At 45.9% G+C, this 24,676-nt stretch overlaps 1 protein-coding gene across 1 annotated transcript in view; it reads left to right on the forward strand.

Moving 5' to 3' along the window:
• Positions 1-12,813: 12,813 nt before the first annotated feature.
• The window catches only part of SYT17 (synaptotagmin 17), a 34,874-nt gene continuing 23,011 nt past the window's right edge, over positions 12,814-24,676 (forward strand). Inside the window, exons 1-5 of the mRNA XM_062503728.1 lie at positions 12,814-12,828; positions 15,982-15,999; positions 17,319-17,467; positions 22,955-23,103; positions 23,519-24,138. Of these exons, the coding sequence (XP_062359712.1) occupies positions 12,814-12,828; positions 15,982-15,999; positions 17,319-17,467; positions 22,955-23,103; positions 23,519-24,138 (951 nt within the window). The remainder of the gene's footprint in view (positions 12,829-15,981; positions 16,000-17,318; positions 17,468-22,954; positions 23,104-23,518; positions 24,139-24,676) is intronic.

The following is a 24,676-nucleotide window of genomic DNA, read 5'->3' on the forward strand; positions in this document are numbered from 1 at the left end:
TTATCTGCAGGGATGTGTACAGAGAACTTGACCCATATGAGTAATCCTGTGGTCCTTTTGCCTTCTTCCTCCTCTCCCAGCCCGTGGATACACAAAAAAGTTATGAATACCTGTTTGCTAAGGCTGTAGCTGTTATAATGTACCATGGATTCAGTAGGGTTGCCTGTGTGTGTGTATGTAAACAGAAACACAAACACAGAAAAAAGAGCCTGTTATTTAGCACTAACGTGGGTTCTCTTCCCTGCAACCTAATTTTGCAAAGACTGTACAAATGAAATTGTTTTTATTGAATGTTGTTTGGGAAGAGGAGTCACACGTGCAAGAGAATTAAGTTGATTTACAGTACCAAAATTCATACATGTAATTTCATGTTGTATAGAAAAATGCTGTCTGTTTCTCAAAGGCATTATGTTTTATTTGACCAAATATCATGCAAACATTCCTCTTTTGATTTTGAATCTCTGTGGAGTTATGTAAATTTTAAGTATCTGTAATGGACATGCCTGGTACAACAATTTATTGCTGGTTAATCATAAGACCAAAGATAAAACTGAAGTGTTCAGCTGCTATTGTTTTGGTTTTTTAAAAGTGTTTATAGGTTCAAAGTGTCAGCCCTTTTTAATCAAATGTTTATAAATTCATTTCTATTTAATTCCAAACTACAATTGCACTTTTATTGTTTCCATAAAATGTTGGTGGTTTTATTTGAATATTTCACTGTAATAATAAACAACCGTGTTAAAGCATTTGTGCCTCAAGATTTAAATTCCTTGTTGCCTTTTTTTCACTTAATGCTACCAGCAGCCACAGGAGTGTAATTGGCAGCTTTATGTGCTCTTTAGGAGGAGACTACTAAAGTGACAAAATGATGGAAAAGCAGGAAGTCCACACCTTGGGAGTTGTGCAGAGGAATGTGGAGGAGAGATAGAAGAGAGTGGAGCATGGCTGGCACCGTCTGTGGTGGTGCTGACTTCTGAAATGGAGCGTGCTGGGGTTTGTGGTTGGCTTGCTTAGATTTCTTGTTTCCTTGGCTCCAGTGTTGGGTTGCTTCAAAACTGCTCTTGCTGGTGCCTGATGAAAAGCAAGGATTTCTTTTCACAGTATGGTGTGATCCTTCAGCATGGCATGTCCAGATACGTCTCTGTTTCAAACCATGTAGATCATGCTTTTATTAAATATGGGAAAAGTCCTGCTGAAGCCAGCAGGAGTTTTGTGGATGGGCCAGCAAATTACCTGTCCTTTGTCAGTCTTTGGTAAGATGCAAAAACTATACACGTGGCTTGTGCTGGTGTTCCCTATTAATGAAATAAAAGCAAAGACCCTGAACTTTTAAATCATTGAATCAAAGCCAGGCTGGAAGTGGCTTTCTCCAGGACTTTGTCTGCCTGCCTTTATCTTGCAGGAGCTGCTCCTGTGAGAGGGGCAGCAGTTGCTGGCACAGTGTGGCTAACAGGCTTCTTGCTGGCAAAGTCGGGAAAAATGTCAACATTTAGTAACGACACTCAGCCACCCAAGTCAGCATGTTGAAAATGTATTTAGAACTTCACCTCTAATAACATTATCTCTTATTAATGGCTTCCTTAAAAGCAATAGCCATCCTCTGGTCTCCATTCAATCCTTGCTCTGAAGATATTTCTCTGTTTGAAGCCAGAGTTCATATTCAACAGGAAAGAAACACAGTACTTTCCTTTTGTGATAAATCTATTAACAAAAAATTCACTGGCCTAAGGACTTGCATGCTTAGTGTTTAAAGAAAAGCCTGTTTGCATCCAACTCATCGGATAAATTGTTTAAAATCTTTCTATCCTTGTGCAAATACTTCCTTGTAATGCAGCCAAAGTCAGCAGTGATTTGCTAATTAAATACTGCTAATGCAAGTTAAAGCTGTCTGGAAGGGAATGGAGTCTTATTTGTGCATCCCATTTTCATAAGGCTCCAAAAGATTTCAGACATGGGAAATTTCCTGTTCCAGGTTTATTTCTTGTTTTATTTCCTGGTTTATTTCTTGTCACTTATTTAAATGTCTGCCTGGTCAGTCTTCCCTGAGGTAAGTGACATTATTTCAGTGGCTGCCAGAAGAGCAGCCAATCCTGCTTTTCATGGGCCTATAGCATTGGGAAGCTGGTGGTTGAGGAAGGGATAAGGACTGGCCCCCCTTATAGCACAAGAATTCTCCTTCAGTGCTTGCTGATGCTTTGGAGCACAGTGCTGTGCTTACTGGAGAGGCTGAAGTAGCTCCCAGCTCTAAAATAAGCAGGATATGGAAGGCTGACCACGGATAGATGTGTCTGGGTTTCTCAAACGTGAGGTGGCTAATTAGGAGACTACCTCTGCTCTTGTGCATCTGCCTTCAGTGTCCTATTTTAAATAAGTAACGAAGAATTGGCATATTTGCAAGTGCTTCATAAGAGATCAGCAGCAGAGCTATATAGGTAATGTGTGTTCTGTGTCTGTAAACAGCCTGTGGCTTCAAGTAACGATTTATATGCAAAATGCTTAAAGGTTGTTACCAACGTGTGTGCATCAAATGTCATCGTGTACCAGGCTCTGTGTTAAGCCTTGTTTTTTCTTTCCTTTTAAAGGATAGCAGTGGTGATTCAGAAACTCTGAAGAATTTGGTGTACTCCAATGACAAGCTGCTTTCCTTAACACCCCTAGGAGTTACTCCCCCACCCCCAACCCCCCAAAAAACACCAAAAACCCCACCATCAAACCCCTGAAAAAATGTGAACAGAGTGCATAGAGGATACTCATGTCTCTGGGCTGGGCTGGATGTGGCAAGAGTTTGTCAGTGATTTCATGATACTTGTGATTGTCTATTGCCTTTTATCCCTGCCACAGAGTCCCCACGATAATCTGGGGGAGGGGGAGGAGAAAAGAGGATGTAAGGAAATGAGCAGACAGGCTTGATGGAGATAGTGCTGTGATGATTACCAGCTATCAAATGAAAGAAGTTACCAAAAATTACCAAAAATTTATCATGGATTCCCAGGGGAGAAAGTGAAAAAATTGCTTTGAGAAGCAACTGTACTGACTGAAAACAAATAGCTGTAGAAACAGGAAGAACTGTGGCGCAGTCCAGCCAGTAGCCCATTTCTCCCCAGCAATTTCAGTCCACTCCTTTTAGTTTCAAGTAGGGGAGAAGAGAAACTTGGAGTTGAATTCACTGGCAAATCCATGTGTGTACTGCTTCAGGGGAGGGCAACAGAGAAGGCAACTCTTGGCTCTCTCTTTCAGGGTTTAAGCCTGTGCAAAATTAAAATGGTGAAATACAAAACTCCCATCGAGAGAGGGAGTGTTTCGGTGCAGTTTGCCAATCTGCCTCCTGTGCTCGGCCAGATGACAATCAGGGATCACTGGTTTGGAAGGCAAGTAAAAATTCAGTTTGGTTTACACACGCTGGAAACTGCTCTTGAGTTTCCCAGTTCCTCCTGACATGGCACAGGGAACTGCTCCACTGCCTGTGCAAGTGAAATGCCGGAGCAGCCACTACAGAGGAAATGAGTCATTCCTCTATTTCTGTTGCAAAAGACTTCTCTGTGCTGCGCAATGCATTTAGGAATATATTCCTACTGCTTCTTGGAAGTTCTCCTAGGACCACGTTTAGGCATAAAAACAAATGAACAGGCACATTACAGACTTTTTCTTCATTTAAATTGGCCGTGCAGGCTTGGCTTCTACAGGAGGGATTTTCAGGAACCCTGAATTTTGTGCAGTTCTCACCTCTGGGTCTGTTTGCTGGTGAAGGGGCTGCTACCCAAGAGGTGATTTTATAAGGGTGTGAGTGTGTCTTCTGAGCATCTCTTTCCATCATGCCCTGTTGGAAGCTTACTGAAGTGTGTTTCAAAAAAGAGAAACTTGCTAGTCATAGGGAGTGTGAATCATGGGCACTTCTCCAAAAATTATTTCTGCATGGAGCCTGTATGTTTTCCCCAGAAGCCACTTGAGCTCAGCAGTCATTCAGGCCCTACCAAAAATAATGACATGTGAATAGTAAAAAAAGGGGGAGAGGGGAGGAGAACAGCAGCAGCGGACTGTGAGAAAGCAACAGACCCATCTCTCCCCTTTTATTTCAGTGTGGTGTTTTCCAGAGTGCTGTGAGCAGTCACTGAACTGCCTGTTGGAACAGTGTGGATGGGGCAGTGCCTGAGAAGCATCAGGCCTCTCTGTCTCCTCACTGCTGCCCTGGCAGATGGATGATTACATAAAGTGAACTGGCACTCAGTTGTAACTTCTGCTGTGGGAACCCTGGAGATCTTGATAAGAATTTGGCAAATTGTCCATTTCCAAATCTCTCAGGAGTCTGACTTGTTCAGGAATGAAGGAAGTCTTGGCTGAAGCTTTGTATGTGCGTAAGGATGAGTTTTGTCTGACAGTCTGTTTATCTCTTGGCTCTTTCAGTGCTGCTGCCTTGAAATGCAGACTCTTCATGATGTGCTGCATCTGGCTGGGGGCAGTTCCAGCAGAGCAGCAGCAATGAAGCTTTACTTTGACATTAACCCCTTGCATTTTACAGGTGCTTCTTAAAATGTTCCCACTTTCAGTTACATGACATGACTTTCAGACATGGTGAGTGCATGAGGGAGGGACAGAGGGAGACTGGTAGCAAAACACTGACTGCTGTGGTTTGCTCCTTGAAAATGCTACTAGTGCTCCAGGAAACCTTATAAATCTAGTGTGCAGAGCTTGTGTGCACAGCAGTGATTTAAATTTGCCCCTTGAAATAGTTTTCATTACCCAAGGGTGTATAGGGGCACATAACGAGCTTTTAACACTCAGTTCCTCAAGGAAGAATTGTTATGGCCTTCCAAAATGGTCCCTGTGTTAAGTGGCAATTAAGAGCTAATTATAATGAGATGCTGTTGGATGAGATTAGTGTCTAACTTAGAATGGCAATAGAGACATCGACAGAGACAAGCTGGAGGAGAGATGGTGGGAGAAAGGGATAAGAAGGGTACACTGTACACAGCAAGTACACTGCAAGGAGGGACAGGGGAACGTGGTCACTACCTGGATGGTCATCAGAAGAGTTAGCCCTCAATGGACACATGACAGTGTTTCTGAGGGAAAACTGGAGGATTTGCATGAACCTCTTCAGCCAAAGCTGTCAGGGCTTGTAACTCTTGTGTAAGATGTGGTGTGAGCCCTGCTTCCTGCCTTCTGAAATGTCAGCTGGTGAAAGTTCTGGTTACCTGTCTCCAGCAGCTGCAGGGACTGTGAAAAAGGGTCAGTTCTGTGGTGAAGTATATCTCTTTGGTCTATAAAGACCTTCATAATGAGACTTTCATTCCAAAGGGTTCTGGCAGTGCAGCAGTTTGAGTATCTGTTTGCCTGACTGGCACTAGAGTAACTGTATGTGAAGTGCACAGGTATTTTATTTGTATAAAACTGCTCACTCTCAGAGGTCAGCAAACACAGCTACCCCAGAAACGCTCAAGTTGCAGAGCAGAAGATTAATTTTGAATGAATAAGCAGCTTCTCTGATTGAACACAGAACCCTGCTAACACCAGAATATGCTGTCCTGACTGCGCTGGCACATCTTAGCCCCTCGAGAGCACCTAGGGTTTGTTTTCAGCAGATCTCCCTGGTCCAGGCTCACAGAGGGAGCCTTGCAGTGAAGGGAGCAGATGGATGCCTCCTTTCTCTCTCCTGTACAGTATTTTCATAACCTTTCAATGGCATCCCTGTGGAATGGGGACAAGATGGAAGTCACGTGCTGGCCACAGCCGCTCCCGTTCTTCCAGTGGGGGAGGAAGCCGGGATGAGATCAGATTTACTCTTGTCCCTTTTCTGCTTGGGAACTTATTTGTGTTGTTAATGAGGTCCCCAGTCCAGTGATGTAAAGGGGATGCTGCAGGGAGGAGGACAAGTAAGCTTCCAGCCTTGGGAGAGGGCCAAGGCAATCCTTGACTCATATAAACTGCTTTGCTGGGGCCAGTGGAAATAATTTGTCACCCATCATGGCAGGTGACACAGACTGAGCTATTGGCACAGTGGGATGAGGTGCAGGGTGGAGCTGGACCCACACCAAGACATTGCTCAGGAGCAGGGACATCTTCCCTGACAGCATTGCTCCATCAATTGGAAGTTACTGGGCACATCATGGGGGAGGAACATAATGTGCTGCTACCTATGTAATATAAGGAGCAGCCCCAAGATCCAAAGTGTTCCCATCTGATCTGTAAGAGCAGGGTTTTCAGTCAGACACCCAGGCGAACTCCCAGCAGCAAGAAAGAATATTATCACCTGGATTTTAGCAGACTTTTGCATAGGAGCCTGCTCCAGTCTGTGATGAAAACACATTTGCCTTCCAAGCTCGGCTCTGAATGGCAGAGAGCACAGTGTGTGTTGCTCTCTGTGTAGTGATTTTGGTTTCCATTAATGTCCAAAGTAGAGGTTACTTGTGAGAAGGAAATTTTAATTTGGAAATGTCTCAGTTCCTTTATACTGATTGCATTTAGCTGGATTTGTAGCCTCCCTTCTCAGCAGAGCTGTGTCCCACTGAAAATGCTACAGGGTAAATGCATAGAAGGGGAGGAGGGAAGGAATTCAACAACAGAAGCAGACAGGTAGAACCGGGGTCCTTTCAAGGCAGAAATATCCAGGAATTCCATTTATTTCTCAGCTACAGCACTGCAGCGCTTTAGAATGCAAAATACTCCTTTAACCCACCAAGTTTAGCTCTACTGCACTGATACAGGACTTTAGACATCTGCTTAACGAGATGTGCAAAATGGGAAAACCAGATGTAATGGTCTCTGCTACTTTGAAGAGATGAGTGGAAACAGAACCTTTTGTCATAAAAACAGTCATGGCCTTCTGAACCTGTTGAATTCTGAAGCTATCTTGGGCATAGTTTTGCAAATCATGATTTGGTATTTGCAGGTGAATGATCCTGAACATGTGCTTGTAGCTGTTCTTTGCAGCTCAGAAGTTTTGCTGCTGTTGATATTGCTTTTTTTTCCAAAAGCTTTAAGCAATCTCTATTTTTCTGTTTTGTTAATTTGTTTCACATTTTAAAAGCTTTTCTCTTACTAGCTATATTTAAATGGTTTTGATAACTTTTCCTATATTTCACAGCTGTATGGCCCAGGGCTCAGTTGTAAAGCCTTGCTGTTTCAGTAGAAGAAAGTGTGCTTGACCACATCTGTTTCTGTGTTAATTTACATCTTTAAGCCACTGCTGGAAAGAATGAACCTGTACATTCTTATTCCTTCCATGTCCACTTTCTAGATTTGATGTAGTTTTTGATGCACCTATGAATATTAATTGTGACTTGCCAAATTAGTGTGAATTAAATGGGAAGAGTCATAGCACAGTTATTCAAACAACTTCCAGGGGATGAGACTGCTCTTCTAAAATAAGTCATCCACGAGCCTGTAACACAACCAAAGCTCTCAACATTTATTTTACAACTCTGTCCCTGAGTCCGAGAGAGATGATGTTGAGGCAGTGTTTGCCTTATTCTATAAAATCACATGCTCTGGCCTTTTTAGAAGATATTATATCACTTTTTAAGGTGGGCACTGAAAGTATCTTGAGTATCTTTAAAGTTGTGTCACCTTGAAGCCTAGGTTCTGTCCCCGTTTGCTCAGCCCCTTCACCAGGATCACCCTCAATCCCCCAGGGCATGGGAAGCTACATCTGCAGCTCCTACCCAGCTCCTCTTGCTAGAAGTGACTCCCATTCCACTGAGTTTGGCTTCCTGAGAAATGGAGACACTGCTTGGCTTCAGACTGATGTTCCTTGTTTCTCAGTCATTAAATTAAAAACAAATATGAAATAGAAATTTACTTCTAAAATAGAACTCTCTTCCTTAGGAATTTGCTTCAGTGGGGACTGTGAGATATTCTCTCTGTAATGATTTATATTACAAAAATAGCTCTGTCCTATGTCTGCAAAGAGTTAGAAATGTGAGCCTGGAAAAGAAATCTAGCAGCTAACTCCTCAGCCCTACAGCTTGAATGAACCAGTCATAAACAAAATGAATTACAAAAGCAACTGAAGAACTAAACTTCCCTATAAATACAATGTTCTCTCCTCGGAAGTCTGAAAATACTCTAGCCTGACCCAAAGCCTGCCGTATCCAAGCTTTTCTGGCCTCAATGCAGGGAGTGAGTTCCAAAGCAGAAGAGTCTCAGAGGCACTGTGCCTCCTCCAGGCTCTGTCCCCCACTGAGTCACAGGTCACAGAGGTCCCATCTTTATTGCAAACGAGGTCGTTGAAAGAACACAACCTCAAATTTGTATTTATACATCTGACCGAGCAGTCACCATGTCCCTTCAACACGTTCTGCTGGTGACACTCAGCTCGCACAAGTGACACTGTGCCAGCCCCAGTGCTGGGCCGTGGTCAGCGTGCTGGAATGGAGCATGACCTCACTGGGCATGACAGCTCCCTCCTGGACAGCTTTCCTTTGAGCAGGAACTTGGACTGGAGTGCTTGGTACAATAACATATGCTGCTTGCTTCCTCGGAGCCTGCATGCCCTTTGGCTGTGTTTTATCTCTGTTTACTATAGAAAAGGCTTTAGCAGATTATGCTGTGTCATTCAGTTCCCTGCCAGAGTGTATGTTAAAGAGAAACTAGAAAGTGTGTGAGTTCAAAAAAAAAGTAGCTGTAATTTTTTGTGGTATAGGCAAGGTCATTAAAAATTATATAAGGCAATGAGAATGTGAGGAACTTTAGATCAAATTTAACTGCTTTATCTGAAGACTTAAGAGAAAAATGTGCTTTCACTGATGTTGCCATTTAGGGAGCTGCCAGGTGGCTGGTTAATAACCCAGAGGTGCTGCAAGATGCAGAATCAGCAGAGGCTGTTTGTGAAGTGAAGCAGAGGAGAGTTTACCAGGGTGCAGCACCAGCCAGTTCTTCCTGGCCACGCGTGTGACTTGGGTCAGGGAGATGTGACAAGATATGAGCCTGGGGTGGGTAATGCCAACCCTTAAAAGAGTAAGAGCTTAGGAAAACTGCAGAGAGGAAGAAGGGAAATGCAATGAAATCTAAAGAGCAGCTGACCACAGGCAATGCAGAAGCCTGGAAAAGTCTTGACTCCACCATCACACAGATGCACGGGTGTCCGTGGTGTTGAGGGGCTGATTTAGAGACAGCTGAGACTAAAGGCTGGGTGAGTAATGGAAATGGGTTATAGCGCCTTCCCTTTTTGTCACTAGCTGGAATCTGTGTCTGTCACACTGATGTCAGCCCAGTTCCTGCTGGAAACTGCATCATCACTGGCACAAGATCAGTTGCTGTGACTCTCTCATGCCACAAGGGACCAGAGCCTGAGACAGAGGCGCTGGAGCCCAAGCTTCTTGCTGATCCCTGAAGTACGCCAGGAATGATGTAGAAGAAGGGGGTAACCTTGCACTACTCCAAACTGAGCTGTTTGGGCATGATGCCCAGTGGGAATTTGGGATTGAGGGGAGCTGCACGTGAGGCAGCTAGCAGTGTTGAGCTTGCAGCTTTGCCATCAGCTGGAAGCAAAGCTCAGCTAGCTCACTTCAGGCATTCCCTGCCACTGAGTCAGTCATAGAGCTAGAATAAATACAGGTCCCTATGGCACAGTCAAAGCTAATCCTTCCTGCTGAAAGTCTGGGGGAGGTGGGGAGGGGGGGTGGTGCCTTTCCTGGGTACAGGTTGTAGAAAAGAGCTCTGCTCCTGGTTGCCCAGAATAAACCCCCTGGACTTGCCTCTTCAGAGTACAAACCCAAGGCATAAAAAAGTCTGAAAATGACACAGGGAAAGAAACTGCATATCCATGAAACCCGTAAAGAGACAAACATTGCTGGTTTGAGATGAGACGGTTCTGAACAGTTAATTGCAGATACCTTCATTAGAGGGAACTGATGTCAATTCTGTAATGACAAGAGAAGCTGGACCTTTACCAGCTGCCAACAGCAGCGGGGAAGCACCAGCTACAGTTGCTTGTCATTTACAAAAACATCTGGAGATAAGAAGCTTATTTTTAGGCAGAGTGGTAGCTGTCAATTCCAGGAGGCTCAAGTGTTGATAATAAGTATTTGGCAAAAGAACAGCAGAGGAAGACACCTCATCTTACCTTGTATAGCCTTTGTTCTTCTTGCTTCCTCCTGGCAGCAGAAAGCACTGCCAACTGTTTTAGTAGGATTCAAATGAAAATGCTCTGCAATAGCCATCAGATTTCCTTCCTTTGCTTCCTTTACTTTTTTCAGAGTGATGCTCTCTTCTCTTAACTTCAAGGCACAAAGAGACTGAAAGTCTTTGGGTAGGTTTGAGCATGGCATGGTATTTTGAATACCAGTATGCCTGGTTTGGTTTGTCTGAGAAGCTGCTGAACTGATTTGCTGGAGGTAGATTTTGCTAATTGCTGGGCTGGTTGTAATGATTCAAGTTCATGCTTTGGATGTAGCTGATGTTATTCCCAGTGTGTAAGAATAGAAATCTGCCATAAAATCACATTCTGCAAAAGAAGTATTCATTTCCTAGTTTTCTGCTTAAAAATCCAGCATTTGCAAGCCTCGCCATCTGCATCACAGCCATTACATGTGGGAAGTATGGAATGTGTCTTATAATACACAGAGTGTGCACAGCAAAGGACATCCAAAGGTTATGTTGTCATCATGTCAAATGGATCTGTTTATTCTGAGTGCTGTAGAAGCAGAGCTTAATCAGAGCATCAGCCATATGCAGATTTGAAATTAGATTTTACAATAACCACCTGTCTACTGTTTTGAATCCTTGTCATATTTCTTGAGTTAGAGCTGTGCTTGCTTAGTGAATGTGTGTGCTGGGAGAAAATAATCTAAAAGCCTTCATGCCATGATGTAAAAAGCACTTAAATGCATGTATATGTATGAGTATTCAAGGGGAGCATGTGTATCTTATGGCTTTGTGCTACAAGCTGCTACCAAAGCATGTGAAAGGGGAAAGAGGGCATTCCTTTCATGTAAAAATCAATAGTATTGGCAACTCCCCATATAAACTTCTTTTGCTCTTCTCTTTTGGCTCATAATTTTTATGTGTGCTAGCCAAAAAAGTCACTGTGAATTGATGCAGCATTTGATCTTTCTCTTCAGTAAAAGTTTTTAAAGGAATAAGTACAAACATGCACATAATGTTTGTGTAGTGCCTGCCACAGTTTTGTGACTCACAGCATTCTGCCTTTAAGGAGTAAAAAAAAAAAAAAAAAAAAAAAAAATCAGTCTGAAAACTGAAGCCTCTCTCCTCATTATGTTGCAACATGAAAAAAAATAAAAAAGAAAATCTGTGTGTTTGGTTATTGCAAACTGCATCAAGGCGGTGGGGAAAAGAGCAACAATATTCAAAGTAAAGGTTGACATTTTAAACACTGGCACTTGGAAAGAAGCGTAATTTAAAAGAATTTCAGAGCAAAAAATTGACAACTAACTTATACCACCACTTAATCACATGCTCAACGCTGACTGAAACAAGTAAGCACTACAGGCTTTTTCTTGCTTATCTCCATTGTGATAATTATTCTTCTAAAGCAGTAGCTGCTCTCCCTGGGGAAAAAAGAGATCATTTTTTAAAAAAAATTCGAAATATGGCCCTTCCCACGGAAGTCAAGGCAGTTTTTCATTGAATTCAATGAGAACTTAAATGGACCATTAAATGAGATCAGTAATGCAAGAGCTTTCCAAAGACATCCTGGCCCAGATGCTCCCTCCTTACCACAGGGAGCAGCAGTCATCAGTGTTCTTAGGCTGGCCAATATCTGAAGCTGTAGTGTCCCTTTCTCCAGAGCAGATGTTTCACCACTCATCCCAGTAAACTGGAATGTGGTGAGTCTGAGCTGTTGTGAGTCAGGGAGGTGCCTTGACCGTGCAGCTCGGCTGAGCTGAAAGCTGCTGCCCCTCTGCCTCTATCCAGGGTTTAGCATGAATCAATGTACCAGGAAGGTGCCAGAAGTGCAGCCTGAGAACTTCCTCCAAAACCGAGGGCAGAAGCCTTTGTTTACACCAGGATGCTGGGAAGCCTCCAATTTGTGTGGCACCAAGGTAGTGATCCAGAGAACTGCTGAAATCTCCACTTTTCCTGTGCTTTCCCTTTCAAGAGTTTGACCTCGGGAGTGTTTTGCTACTTGAGTTCTCCAGTTCCAATCACCCCCGTGGTGGGATTTGCCCATTGCTGGACCACGTTCCCTCCCCCCCCTGCCTCTGGCTGGACCCAGCACGTCAATGCAGGGACAGGACGCTCTCTGTGGTCTGTGGGCTACAAGCTCACTCCTCGCTCCAGCTGCTCGTCTCAGCTGGGGAAGGTGTGAGTTTGTACGTTTTGACTTCGTTCATTCAAGCTCACAAAACAACAGCATCTGTCTCGAAACTCAGGTGTTGTCTTCTCATCCAGCGAACTCTTCGCGGGAAAGCGCTGCTGCGAAACCGCTTTATCAGCCACGGCCACCGCTCGCACCTGCCCAGCCGTGCCTCATCTCCTCCGGCACCTCCCGCGCCGTGTCCCGAGGGCCAGGAGGGGTTCGCATCCCTGAATTTCCGCGCCGGGCCCTCTGGAGGTCAGTGTTCGCCCGCGCTGCGGCGGACCTGTTGCGGGCCCGCGGAGGCTCCGCGGGCAGGGCCGGGCCGGGCGGGAGCTGCCCGCCCGCTCGGAGCTCCGGCCCCGCGCCCGCCGCCCGCCCCATCGCCCGCGGGGGCGGCGGGGCCCCCGCGCTGCCGGTGCCTGCGCGGCGGCAGAGCCGGCGCTGCCCGCCCCCGTCCCCATCCTCATCCCCATCCTCATCCCCATCCCCATCCCCGTCCCCCCGCCCGGGGCGGTGCCGCGCTGCGGCGGGCGGTGCCCGCGGAGCCCCGCGGAGCCATGGCGTACATCCAGGTGCGTGCGGAGCGGAGCGGCGGGCCGGGGGTGATCCCCGCGGGATGCGGAGGGGTCTCTGGGCCGTCTGCGGGACGGGCGCGGTGCCGCGGCGGGGAACCCCCGTGCTCCGTGCCGGAGGCGGGTGCGCAACTTCGGGTTAACTTCTGGGGAGGAGTTCCCGGAGGCGACAGCAAGCCCCGGCGAGGGGCCAGGCGGGGCCGGCAGCTGTTGCTAGCGAAACACCGGGGCAGAAGAGGATGCCCGCGGGGTTGGCGAGCAGCCCTCGGGCCTCTCTTTTCTCGGGGAGCGGGATGGCCCCGGGGACGTGGAAGCCCGTCCCGATCCCGCACAAGGGCCACGCACGAGGGAGGAGGATGCTGAACCCCGCGGGCAGACTGAGATGCCGTGGGCCGCCCCAGCTTGGGCACGGTCCTGCGGGGGGGGAGCCGCTGGCGCCCTGGGCTGCGGGGATCCCCGGGCTGTGCCGTGATGGATGCGCTCTCCCAGCACTGTGGGGCTGAATTTTTGTTGGGTGGTTCAGACGCTGAGCGACCCCCGAACCGCCCGCTTCCCGGCCATTGCCGCCCAGTTCGCGATGAACCAGAGCGGGGGGCGGGGGGGGGGGGGGGGGGTGCATCTCCAGCCGGGCGGGCGCTGGTACAGACCCCGCTAGCGACCCCACCCGTGCCCCCGTCCCGCGGGGCCGTGTCCCCTCCGCCCGCCCAGCCGTGTCCCCGCGGTCCCCTACCGCTCGAGGCTGAGCCGCCGCCGCTCCCGGCGGATGGGAGCGGGGATGCTGCTGGAGCTGCCCTGGGAGTCGGGCTGGAGCAGCCGCGGGTGGACCCCGCCCGAGGTGTCCTGAGGGGCGAGGGGCTCCCGGCGGGGTCTGGAGTGGGGCCAGGCCTTCAGCAGTACGGCCGTCGGGGCCCGTGGGTATAAAGCGGGGACATTAACACCCCGTTATTCCCACTCCGGCGTCTCAGTCATGGTGGGATGGTGGGGGATGTGTGGCTGAGAGGACCGCGCTGTCCCCAGGCTACGGTGTCCGCTGCCGATGGAGCTTGTGAGCCTTTCTTGGAGTGTAACTGCGGGGGCAAAACGCGGTCTGTGACCAGCGAGGATCTCACCCTGCTGCAGCATCCCTGGGGATACTGCCACGGTGGTTTGTTGTCACTGGTCTGAGGACCTGGATGGGATTGGCGGTTCTGCTGACTTGGAGCAGGTAACCCCCACCCAGGGTCCGTGCAGCAGGTTGTGGAGATGGAGCCCTGCTCCCAGCCTCGCCCTTGATGAGGGTTCACTCGTGGCTGGAGGCTCCCATCTGCCTTGTTCTCTGCTCGGCCAATTGGGATGACGTGGCAGAGCAGGATGGTGCCTCCCTGACCCGGGAGGCTGAGCCCTTCCCCAGGGGTTGCTGCGCACACCGCAGCTGCTGTGATCCCGGGGATCCCCAGCCCTGCCCCTCGTGCCTGCTGTGAGCGAGGTGGGTGGACAGGTGGTCGTGTTTGCTTGCCTTTCATGGGCCCCTGCATTTCGGCCCTAAATGGTGCTGTTGACTTGTTTACCTCTTCGGCAGTCTAATATTCCGTTCTTATCCCTGCCCTCCCGTTTGTGGCCGGTCACAGGCTCGCTGTGTCACGCTGCTGTGGGATGGCTGTGTGTGCCCTCGGGGCTGGTGGCACACGGAGCTGGCCTCACGTCGCTGTGAGTGATGGTGTCCAGGAGGGCTGTTCGATGTGAACCTGCCGTGGGTCCCCGTGGGCCTTTGGAAAAGCCCTCTCTTTGCATGGCGTGTGCTCCAGCCTTCGATCCTGTGGCACCGATCCAGCCGCTTTGTTTTAGAGCGATTTAAATATCCTCCTTGCAGCTCTGCTAAACCACTGTAGCTTTGGCTGCAACCGTGTATTAATAAGGAATGATAAAGCCCTTTTAACCGTTTAGCATTTTCTTAAACAGTTGGCCCATGGGTATCTGTAATCACTGTCCTGTCACATTGCACCGCAGCCCTTGTTGTCTTTCAACTGCTCCTAACAGTGCTGGCTATTTTGACAAGCACTGGCTTTCAAGAAGTTTGAAAGGGAGGCTTGCACCAAAACATGGTCCATGGGAGAGTTCTTGGAACTAAAGGCAACTTCTGCATCCCGGCTTCTTTAGAAAAGACTGCTGGTGTCATGTCGTGAACGTAAAGCTAGAACCAAATTCTACATTTGGAAGAGTAGAATGGAGTTTTCTGTGGGGTTTTTTGTTTGTTTTTTGTGGTTTTTTTTTATTTTTTTTTCTGTGCTTTTGTATTGGTTTGGGGTTTTTTAGAGATTCCCCATATACAAATACAGTCAGGACAAATAGGAAACTTCTAGACATTATCAGGGGTATGCAATAAGTAAGACATTTCAGCAAGCATCAGAAGTGCTAGTGAGTCTCCAAAGGAAATGGGTCCATTATATGCATATATATAATGTTCCAAGGGTGTCTTTGTGAATAAAAAACTGGTTTGTAATGCCTTCTTCCTTTGCTTTAGATTTTCTCTGTGGTTTGGGGGAGGTGGCTGCAGTGCAGATTTTTGAATGGGAGTTTGGGACTCAAGCCTTTAACTTCTATCTTTTGTCTTCTTCAAGTCACCTCTGAGGATGAGGCTGAAGGTGCCCAGAGATGTGTGTGTAATGGAGAGTATTCAGTCTGTACCCCTTCCTAGAAATGTTGCTTTAATGAGTTGGCATTTGAATTGCATTGATAGGGGCTGAATGTGGAGAAAAGCCTGGGGTTTTTTTTCCAATGAAAAATTTGGATATGGTTTACTGTCAGCAAGTATTTGCTGCAATTAGAGGCAGGTTACTAAAGAAAACAAAATAAGTGGTTGCATGTGATACCCATTAGCAAGCAGCAATAAACAGGATTTTCATGCTTCAGAACGGGCTTCGGAGTTTTGCTTGTGGGAAAGGAGGAGTAGAAGGAGCTTGGTAGGGACAGATTGGAAATGGCAAAAGCTGATGCCTGGTCAGACCTCTCCTTCCTCTAACACCTACAAGGTACTGTCTTGCCAGAAATTCAAACTCATCCCAGGCTGGGGCATGTCATGGCAGAAAATTTAAAGTTGTTTGAGCATTGCTAACTTGTTTTTTGTCTTTTTCATTTTGTTCCCCTTTGCTTCATCCTGAATGTCTAAAAGGACAGTTGGAACCAATAAATGAGGTGAGTTAATCTGATGATTCACTCCCTGCTCTGTCTCCTTGCTCCATCCTGAGGGGATTGTCTCGTGTTTTCTGACTCTTTACTGATGTCCTAGATATAAGTAATGTACTGCATTTTGGGCTGGTAATTTTTTGGTTTGCAGTCCCCAGATTTTGTTTATGGAAAAAAATGTGTGTTTTACTGTGGCAAAAAGCCATGTTCCTCTGTCTTCTCTGCAGATCAGGTTCCTCTGAGGAAACCCCCCCACATGGTCCACACTCATGAATACTGCAAATGTCTCGAGTATTTTGGGGAAATAACTGTGGAGAATCTCTCCTACACTTTATTTCTTCAGTTTCTCAGGAGCATTTCAAAGTCACATACAGTTGTAAAGCAGTGTGACCCTGGATGCAGGTGCTGTGTGTGCCCTTGGAGCTGCGTGTCTCCCATCGTGCCCACAGGGCAGTGCCCTTGTGCTGCTTAATGAGCCCTCCCATGAAGGGCAGAAGTTGGGGCTGGTGTGGGTGGGAGATGAGCTGAGGTTTGGCTCTCTGGTCCTCTCAAAGCAAAGCTTTGAAGTTGGGGGAAGGCTGTGGGGATGCCATGGAAATGGGGCCACAGGGTGCTGCTGCTCCAATGGGGAGCTGGCACAGCACTGGTACAAGTGGTGCTGCCAGAGCCACCATGGAAACCTAAGAAATGGAAGACTTTTCTGGGTCAATTATTCTTCTGAAAAATATCATTGAAGGTTCTTCATTAAATTAATCATGGTAGCAGAGCAGAAGCATGAGGATAGTGTGTTCTGGCTAATCCATTTTAGTGGCGAGTTTGCTGGGCTGTGATGCTCCATGTGTATGGATTGTACAAATACTACTGGTACATCTACAGGGATGAAGTGTGTTCACGTAGCTGTGTTAATTAAATAGATCCTTGCTGGATTAAATTGAAGCTTTCACTTACCCTCTGTTTTTAATTCCTTCTGTTGTATGTTTGCTGATTTATTAGATAGATTGTTGATGTGTGTGGAGGAATATGCATGTTTCTACTCCACCATATTATTGTGCCACAGTGCTTTGCAAATCACCCTCTTGCCAACCTACATAATAATACATTTCTACTAGAAGGGAAAATACCTGCAGAGAATGCTTATTTTCCTGCCTTGTTATGGCATCAGTGGGGTTGGGCTGGTGACAGCATAGCACTTGTCTGTTGGTATAGATGAAATAAATATATTTCTTAATGTGCTGTTACAGAAACACAAACACAAATACAGCTGAGTGTTTTTTCTCAGTAGCTATTGATGGGTTGTGATCTTGTACTTTGGTTTGCAATGGCTCCAGGGTCTGCTCGCTCGAATCTCGGATCTCTTGCTGTGCCGGTGGACCTGCAGAAATTGTTGTCAGAAGTGTTTTGACTGTAGCTGTTGTCAAACAAATGAAGATGAAGTTGAAATTCTGGGACCTTTTCCTGCTCAAACTCCTGCCTGGCTGTAAGTTTAGATGCATGATTTCCTAGCTTTAACCAAAGAATAGCACTGTTCAGTTGTGATGAGAGTATTGGTATGAATTGCAGTGGGACATTCAGAGGATGCCACTTAGAGAGCATTCCTGAGGGTGGGAATGCAGACTACTCCTGGCATGGTGAAAAGGGCAGCTCTGTTAACTCAAATAGCAAGGTTAGTCCTTGTAAAACCTTTTCTGATGGCCAAGACAGAAGTTGTTTTGTAAGCTGGCATAACAAGCTGACAACTGGTTTAGCTGTGTCCCCTTCTCTAAAGATGCCTTTCATCTTCACTCCTATTTCCTCTTCAAATGGACCAACCCTTTGGAGCACTTCAACTTGGCTGAAATGCTGATGAGGTTGTTTTGAAATACTTATCCTAGCGTGAAGGTGGTTATCATATAGGCAGATGAAAGGCATAGCTCCTACGTGCTCTGAAGGGGAAATTCATTTAAAGTTTCATTTAGCAGAACTTGATCTCCTGTGTCACCCCGTAGTACTCTTCAGAATTTCTTCTCAAATCATTAAAGAACCACAGGACCAGGTCTTATCTGAAGCTTTGATTAGTATGTTTGCAAATCCACTACAAAGGAAGTTAGTGAAGTCTTCCCTCTTTTACTCCCTCTCAGTCAGGAATCTGCAGCACAGGGGTGACCCTGTGGAGGCAATAGTGAAATCAAGAAGGGAGCAGAGCTCTCTGGTGTTTTAGTGGCTGCCTTGTCAGCTGGGCTGGGCTGGCTTTGTGGAGCAGACTATTTGATGGACGTGGCTTCAGCATGTCCAGAACACCTGGCACAGGAGAGGCCTGTTTGGTGCATCATGTGATGCTCAGACTTGGGTGCCTGGGCACTGAGGCACTCAGGTAACTTTATCTACTCCTGTGAGTATGTGCTGTTATTCTGTGTCAGCTCTGGAGGGTTCATGTGTTGGTGGCACACGAAATAAATGTTCTCATGTTTAAATCGCAGTCTTGTCCATGTACACTTTTGAATTCAGGTAGAACAAGATGGTAATGAATACTGAAGCAATAAAAATAGAGCTGTTCAAGATGTGTTAGAGTGGTTTTTAAATGTGGAGCAGCATATTTAAGAGTCTGATATATGCTCAGAAACTGATTCACCTGCAATTAATGGGGAATGGAAACAAAATCAATGCTAAATAGGAAAGCATCAGGCACAGGAGAGCACAGTGATGAGGTTGCAGTATTGGATGTGGAAGGATTGGTGCAGGAGCAATTATATCTTGGGAGCAGGGAGCTGGGCTTGTGGTGAAAGGCTGATTCAGAGCTTACCTGGAGTGCTGAGCAGTGGTGTGTTTTGGGGTGTGGAGTGATTGTACCAGGGTGTAGTTTTTGACTCTTGGATTCTTCTGTCTGGCTAAAGGGGTGAGGTGGGTGCTGAAGCCCTGTTCTTATTATCTCAAATCTCAGATGTATGGTGGCTTTGCAGATGAGGTGCACTTTGCCACAGGCAGAGAACATGGAGACCTTTGGACTCATAAAATGCTCTCTCCAGCCTGTACTGTTTCCCCCTGGTCCTGCTCCATCTGAAAGCCCCTACAGTAACTTCTTGGAATGGCCATAAGCAGAGGACAACACTCTCTGGTAAAAACCAACCCAGTTCTTAAATATGTTGCACTTTATGCTTCACCTACAGGTGCTCACAGCCCTAGGAAGGGTCCCTGTGACCCCAGCCCAGGCCATTTATCCATCTTTCCATCCAGCTCTGGGTGGTTTGGTGCAGCTAGGGTCTCCCTGATCTGCTCTAGTGCTGAGAGAAGGTGAGTTCCCAGAGGAAAAGCCTGAGAAGGGCAGCAGGCACCAAAGAGGAGGACACAGGAGAGAAGTAGCTTTGCTTTGCCAGGAGACCTGGACTCTGCTATGCCTTAGGGTCACTGAAGTCACCATCTCCTGTGACACCATTGCAAACCTGTGATATCTAAGGATGCCTGTTGACACACATCAATGTATAAGTTGGAGGTAAATCTTTGTTTGCTGGAAAATGCTGTGGGCTCCTCTTGAACTGGCATGGACTCAGTGGTGCCAGGCAGTGTGATAATGCTTTGTACTTCCAGGGTGATTTTGCTGGAAAATGGCGAAAGAGCACAGAAATGACTTAAGTGAGGAGGGCAAAGAGAGCAGAGGAGAGAAGTAGAGGACCCAAAGGGATGTGATTGAGGGGAGAGGGGGAGAAAATGAGCCTGTAGTACAGCAATGGTCTGGAGGATGAAGAGGAAAAGAAAGTTAAAAGCAGGAGCCAGATCTGGTATATTTTGTTTGCTGAGACAAAGAGGAGACCCAAGCTTTTTTGTGTGCATGTTTAAGGTGGAAATGATCCCGTGTTGACTTAGAATTCAGAAACCAAAGAATTCTGTCTTCACTGTGTTGATCTTATATTTTTATATCTCTATATGCATTTTTGGATATAGGGAATGATCTCGGGAGTTACATGTGTCAGCAGAATAAGAGTTTGTACTTGTTCTTAGAATAAAGTTTTTAATGTTCTTAGGTGCTCAGAGATCTGTGTATGCCAATTGAACCCCCCCCCCCCCCCCCGCTTTTTTTTCCCCCTCCTATTTTTGAAGATGGGAATTTTGTATTTACTGGAAACCCCTACAATGAAAAACAGGTTTGATGTCACCTTATTTTGCATTTAGATGCATGCATTGAATTTGGGAACAAATAAATTTATTGTATTCCCTGATTGCAACCTGAAAGTATCTTAAAAAATAGATCTATGTTTTCAGCTGAGATCTTTCCATCTTGCCTATTCTTCATGGGCATGAGACACTGGTGTAATGCAGAATGCATTTTGTACCTTCCTCATCTTCCTACTCTCTCCCCAGGAGAAAACTGTTTTTATGGTCTGCATTAGTGAATGAACAAACATCTAAATGCCTGTGGTTGATGACCCATCCTTTATATTTTGGCCCTAGGTTTTCCCTTTAGCAGCTCTGAGACACCTTATTGTCCTGGAAATTCAGGAGTGGACGATAAAGCTGCAAGTTTAAGCCCTTCCTTGTGGGAGAATATGAATTTTTCTCACTTTCTGAATTTTTTGCAGTGGCAGTTTAAGGAAAAAAAAAACCCTTCCTGCAATGAGTGCAGTTGCATTGACCTGAGTGCATGGTAATTTCATGTTATTTCATGAGGAGCACTTGCATCCTGGTCCTTGCAGAAAGGGCCTGGGAAGGAGGGTAGATGTTTGAGATGCTTGTTATAGAATATTCTACACAAACCCCAAAGATAAACAGTGCACACTGTGAGACTGAATTGAAATCAGGACACGACTCCTCTTTCCAAAGGTTTGGATTAAACAGAAACAGAGCTGCTTTAACCAGAGCCAAAGTTTATTTGAGGAAAAATTATTGTGGCTCAGTAGCAATTTCCTTACTAAAGGTCATCTGTATGTTATTAACTCACTATTACGTTTACCCATTGTAGAACATCCTTAATGCCTCTCTTCCTGATTCCCTTTTCACCCTGCCTTGTTCTGTGCATTTGCTTCTCAAACACAAGCGTATCCAAATGCCACCTGTGATTGTGTAGACCTACATTTAGGCATGAAAAAGCTATTTGTGTTCCAAGTACTGATTATATATCAAACTGTATAGTTTGGACTGCCTTTAATGGGCTGCAGAACTGTGCAAATATTGTACACCTTTTAGCAGAGGGTTTGGTTTTGATTATTAGTAGATTTATTTTTTTTTTTTTAGTGTGAATGAGTTGTGTGAGTCTGACTTGGTGAAATTTGCATGGATCCTGCTGTGAATTTTGTGGGCTTGGATAAGAATAAGTTGATTTTGAGGGTTTGTTTGTTTTTTTTAATGCTTGTTGGGTTTTTCTGCAAGTTTACTGCTTCTTGCAGAATATATGAATTGCTCTGCTCCAGTCATTGGTTACTAATGGAAATGATTCAATATATTTCATTTATACCCAGCTGAGTTGTGCACACAGAAAGGGTGGCTTGGAAGCAAAATTCACACAGAATTCCCCTTTGGTTTGCTCGTTTTGTGCTGATGCTTTGCTTGTGATCTGCTGCTGTTTTCTGTCTCGTGGCCTGGCTGCTTTGCAGGATGCACCACACGTCATGCACCCAGTGTGTGACTCCATTTCCATCGGCAGCGCTCCCCTCCGAGCACGCAGCTGCAGACCTCACCTCCTGCAGTTTTACTGCCTGCTCCTGCCCTTCTCTCAGTCAAAGCTGGGAGATCCTCACTTCTTTCAGGGGCCACTGCAGCTGTGACATGTTGGGCTTTTTAACCAGAATGTTGTTTTTGTATAAAAACAACTTTTGTGTACATAAGTACATTGAAACAAGCTGAAAGGGGAGTTACGTGTGGACTTCTCTGTGATGCCAGCCTTCTGTGGGGCCTTCTCAAAGATGCTACAAAACTTGCTTTGTCATTTAGATCCTGCACTAGGGGGGACATAATGCCTTGGGTTTCAGCCTTTATAGTTGTCAGATTCTCTGCTGCTAGTGTGTAAGTCTGAAACTTCATACCAGGTGTTAGTCAGTTCTCTTCTCTGGGTGGTTAGACAGAACAATCCCTTCCCAGCTAGAGAATCAAGGACACCTGGTACCCAAAAAGCAGAAACAACGGCAAAGGGAAGGGGGCAAGGCAGGGGACTGAGACTTCATAGCCTGGGGCTGTGGTTGGACAATTAACCCCAATGTGTAGATGAACCAAAATTTATAGAAGTGTGAAAACTCATGACCAGGATCCATCTTGGGTTTGATTGGAGTGTAGACCTGGCCAAGCTCTTGCACTGCCCAAGGTGTATTCTTTCAATAAATTCCTGTTTTATTCCTTTTGGTCTGTCTACTCTCTGTTCCAGGTCAGACTTTCCAGGCATCACCAACTTCCCTGCTCCCACCAAGATCCCTGAGCAGTAAAATTATTGTCTGCATCTGGTTTGTAGAAGTGGATAAAAACCAGCCAAATATTTTAAAAGGCATGGCAATAAATAGCACATAATGAATTGTGTCTGTAAGATGAAGTTTTGAAACTTTACTAGCAAACCTGCAATATTTTACCAGGAGGTGTGTGGTAGGTTTGGAGTATCTGAGCATGGTGATTTTCTGTGCTCGTTCATTCCTAGTGAAGTCTGTGCTTCCAAAGTGTAGCTGTGAATTCAGCAGAAAGTACTATTGGAGCTATGTGGGGATTTTGTTTGATTTTTTTCCTTAGAGAGAAGTATAATATTTCTGATCAATATCTGAGTTATATCTGCTTGTGTCATGCTCTAATACTGATAAAACTCTGCTTGAAAGACAGGCAGAAAGGTGGATAATCTGTTTTTTACATAGGTCTGAAGTCATTTGCTCAGCCTTTTCCTTGCCAGATAGGTCAGGAGATACCCCACAGTATCTAGGGATGAGCACCGAGATCAACCCCAAAATGCCAGAACACGTTGTTATTCTGTATACGCTCTTTGTTCTGGGTTGAATCATCCAAAGGTCTCTCATTATAACAGGATAAGCAGCCAAAATGAGGACAAAGATGGAGACTCTGATAATACAATCAGCGAGCTGCCTCCCACTCTTCAGGATGTTTCCCCTGACAGAAGGCGGTCGTCATCAGATACATCACGGTCCACTTACAGCCTCACGCGGCGGATTTCAAGTAAGGTCGTCCTTCCAACATTAATGTGATTCTTGTGGGGGAGAAAATCCAACTGTAGTGCTTGCTCTTTCATCTTTTAGACAGGGAGCCAAGTCAAGTTGAAGGCACATTGGTTAAAATCTCATCCTGTTTTGCAGGAGCACAGTGGAATGGGCCAGCCCTGTTTTTCTTGCTGAAGCATGAGCATGGTAATTGCACATGCAAATGGACAGGGAGGGAAAAGTGCAGGCAAGCTTGTGCTTCAGCATAGTTGAGGGTGCTGTTCATTGTTGGCAGTGCAAGGGGGAAAAGCCCCACTGTGGAGCGTGTGCTGGCACTGCACAAACACTGAGTAGCTGTACCCAAAGCTGATGTGCCCCTGCAATTGCTGTAGTGGACTTCCTAACAATCGTATTTGTGTGTTTCTCTCGTTCAGGTCTGGAGTCAAGGAGGCCAAGTTCTCCACTAATTGACATCAAACCCATCGAGTTTGGAGTAATAGGAGCTAAGAAAGAAATAGTTCAGCCAACTATCCTGCGGAAAACCTACACCCCAGATGACTATTTTAGAAAATTTGAACCAAGGCTGTATTCTCTTGACTCAAATAGTGATGACATGGACTCCTTGACAGATGAGGAGATCTTGTCCAAGTACCAGCTGGGCATGCTGCATTTTAGCACACAGTATGATCTGTTGCATAATTATCTAATAGTGCGAGTCATTGAGGCTAAAGATCTGCCTCCTCCAATTTCTTACGATGGTTCAAGGCAAGACATGGCTCACTCCAACCCCTATGTGAAGATCTGCCTTCTTCCTGATCAGAAGAACTCCAAGCAGACTGGAGTGAAACGCAAAACGCAGAACCCAGTGTTTGAGGAGAGGTACACATTTGAAATCCCCTTTTTAGAAGCCCAGAGAAGAACTCTGCTTTTAACTGTAGTGGATTTTGACAAATTCTCACGCCATTGTGTTATTGGCAAAGTGTCAATGCCCTTGAGTGATGTAGACCTTGTGAAAGGTGGACACTGGTGGAAAGCCCTTGTGCCTAGTTCTCAGGTAACAAAATTTATCAGATTATTGCCACAGTTTTTCTTGCTGTTTTGGGAGTTTTTGTGTATGTGTGGTTCCTTTGCCTGTTGGCAAGCGATGCTGCTTCTAATTAGTAATTGTCATCTTGTTAACACAGCATCTGCTGGGTTGGGATTATGTGGGCCTGTGACTGGTTTTATAACTAACAACATGAGGTAGAGGAGCTGTCTTTTATAGTCACAAGCAAAGGTCCTATGTCAGTTTAAACGAGAACAACTCAAGACTGCTCTGGAAGTCTGCACCTTTGGGAAGGTGTTTCTTGTCACTGCAGTGACCTGCATCCATTCTCAGGGATGCTGTGACACTGTCCCACTCAGGTCACTCCTGTGCTTGAGGACATGAGGGGAACAGCTGGTGCCAGTTCAGCAGTAATTTGATTCAAGAAAATATGTAGAATGTGAAATCTACCCAGATCTGTGGCATAATGCATAAGCAACAATCTGCACAGGAGTGGTAGATTGATTTTCATCAGATTCCTGAAAGAATTGAATTTGTCATAAATATT

Source organism: Cinclus cinclus, chromosome 16 (genome assembly GCF_963662255.1).
Source record: "Cinclus cinclus chromosome 16, bCinCin1.1, whole genome shotgun sequence".
NCBI lineage: Eukaryota > Metazoa > Chordata > Aves > Passeriformes > Cinclidae > Cinclus > Cinclus cinclus.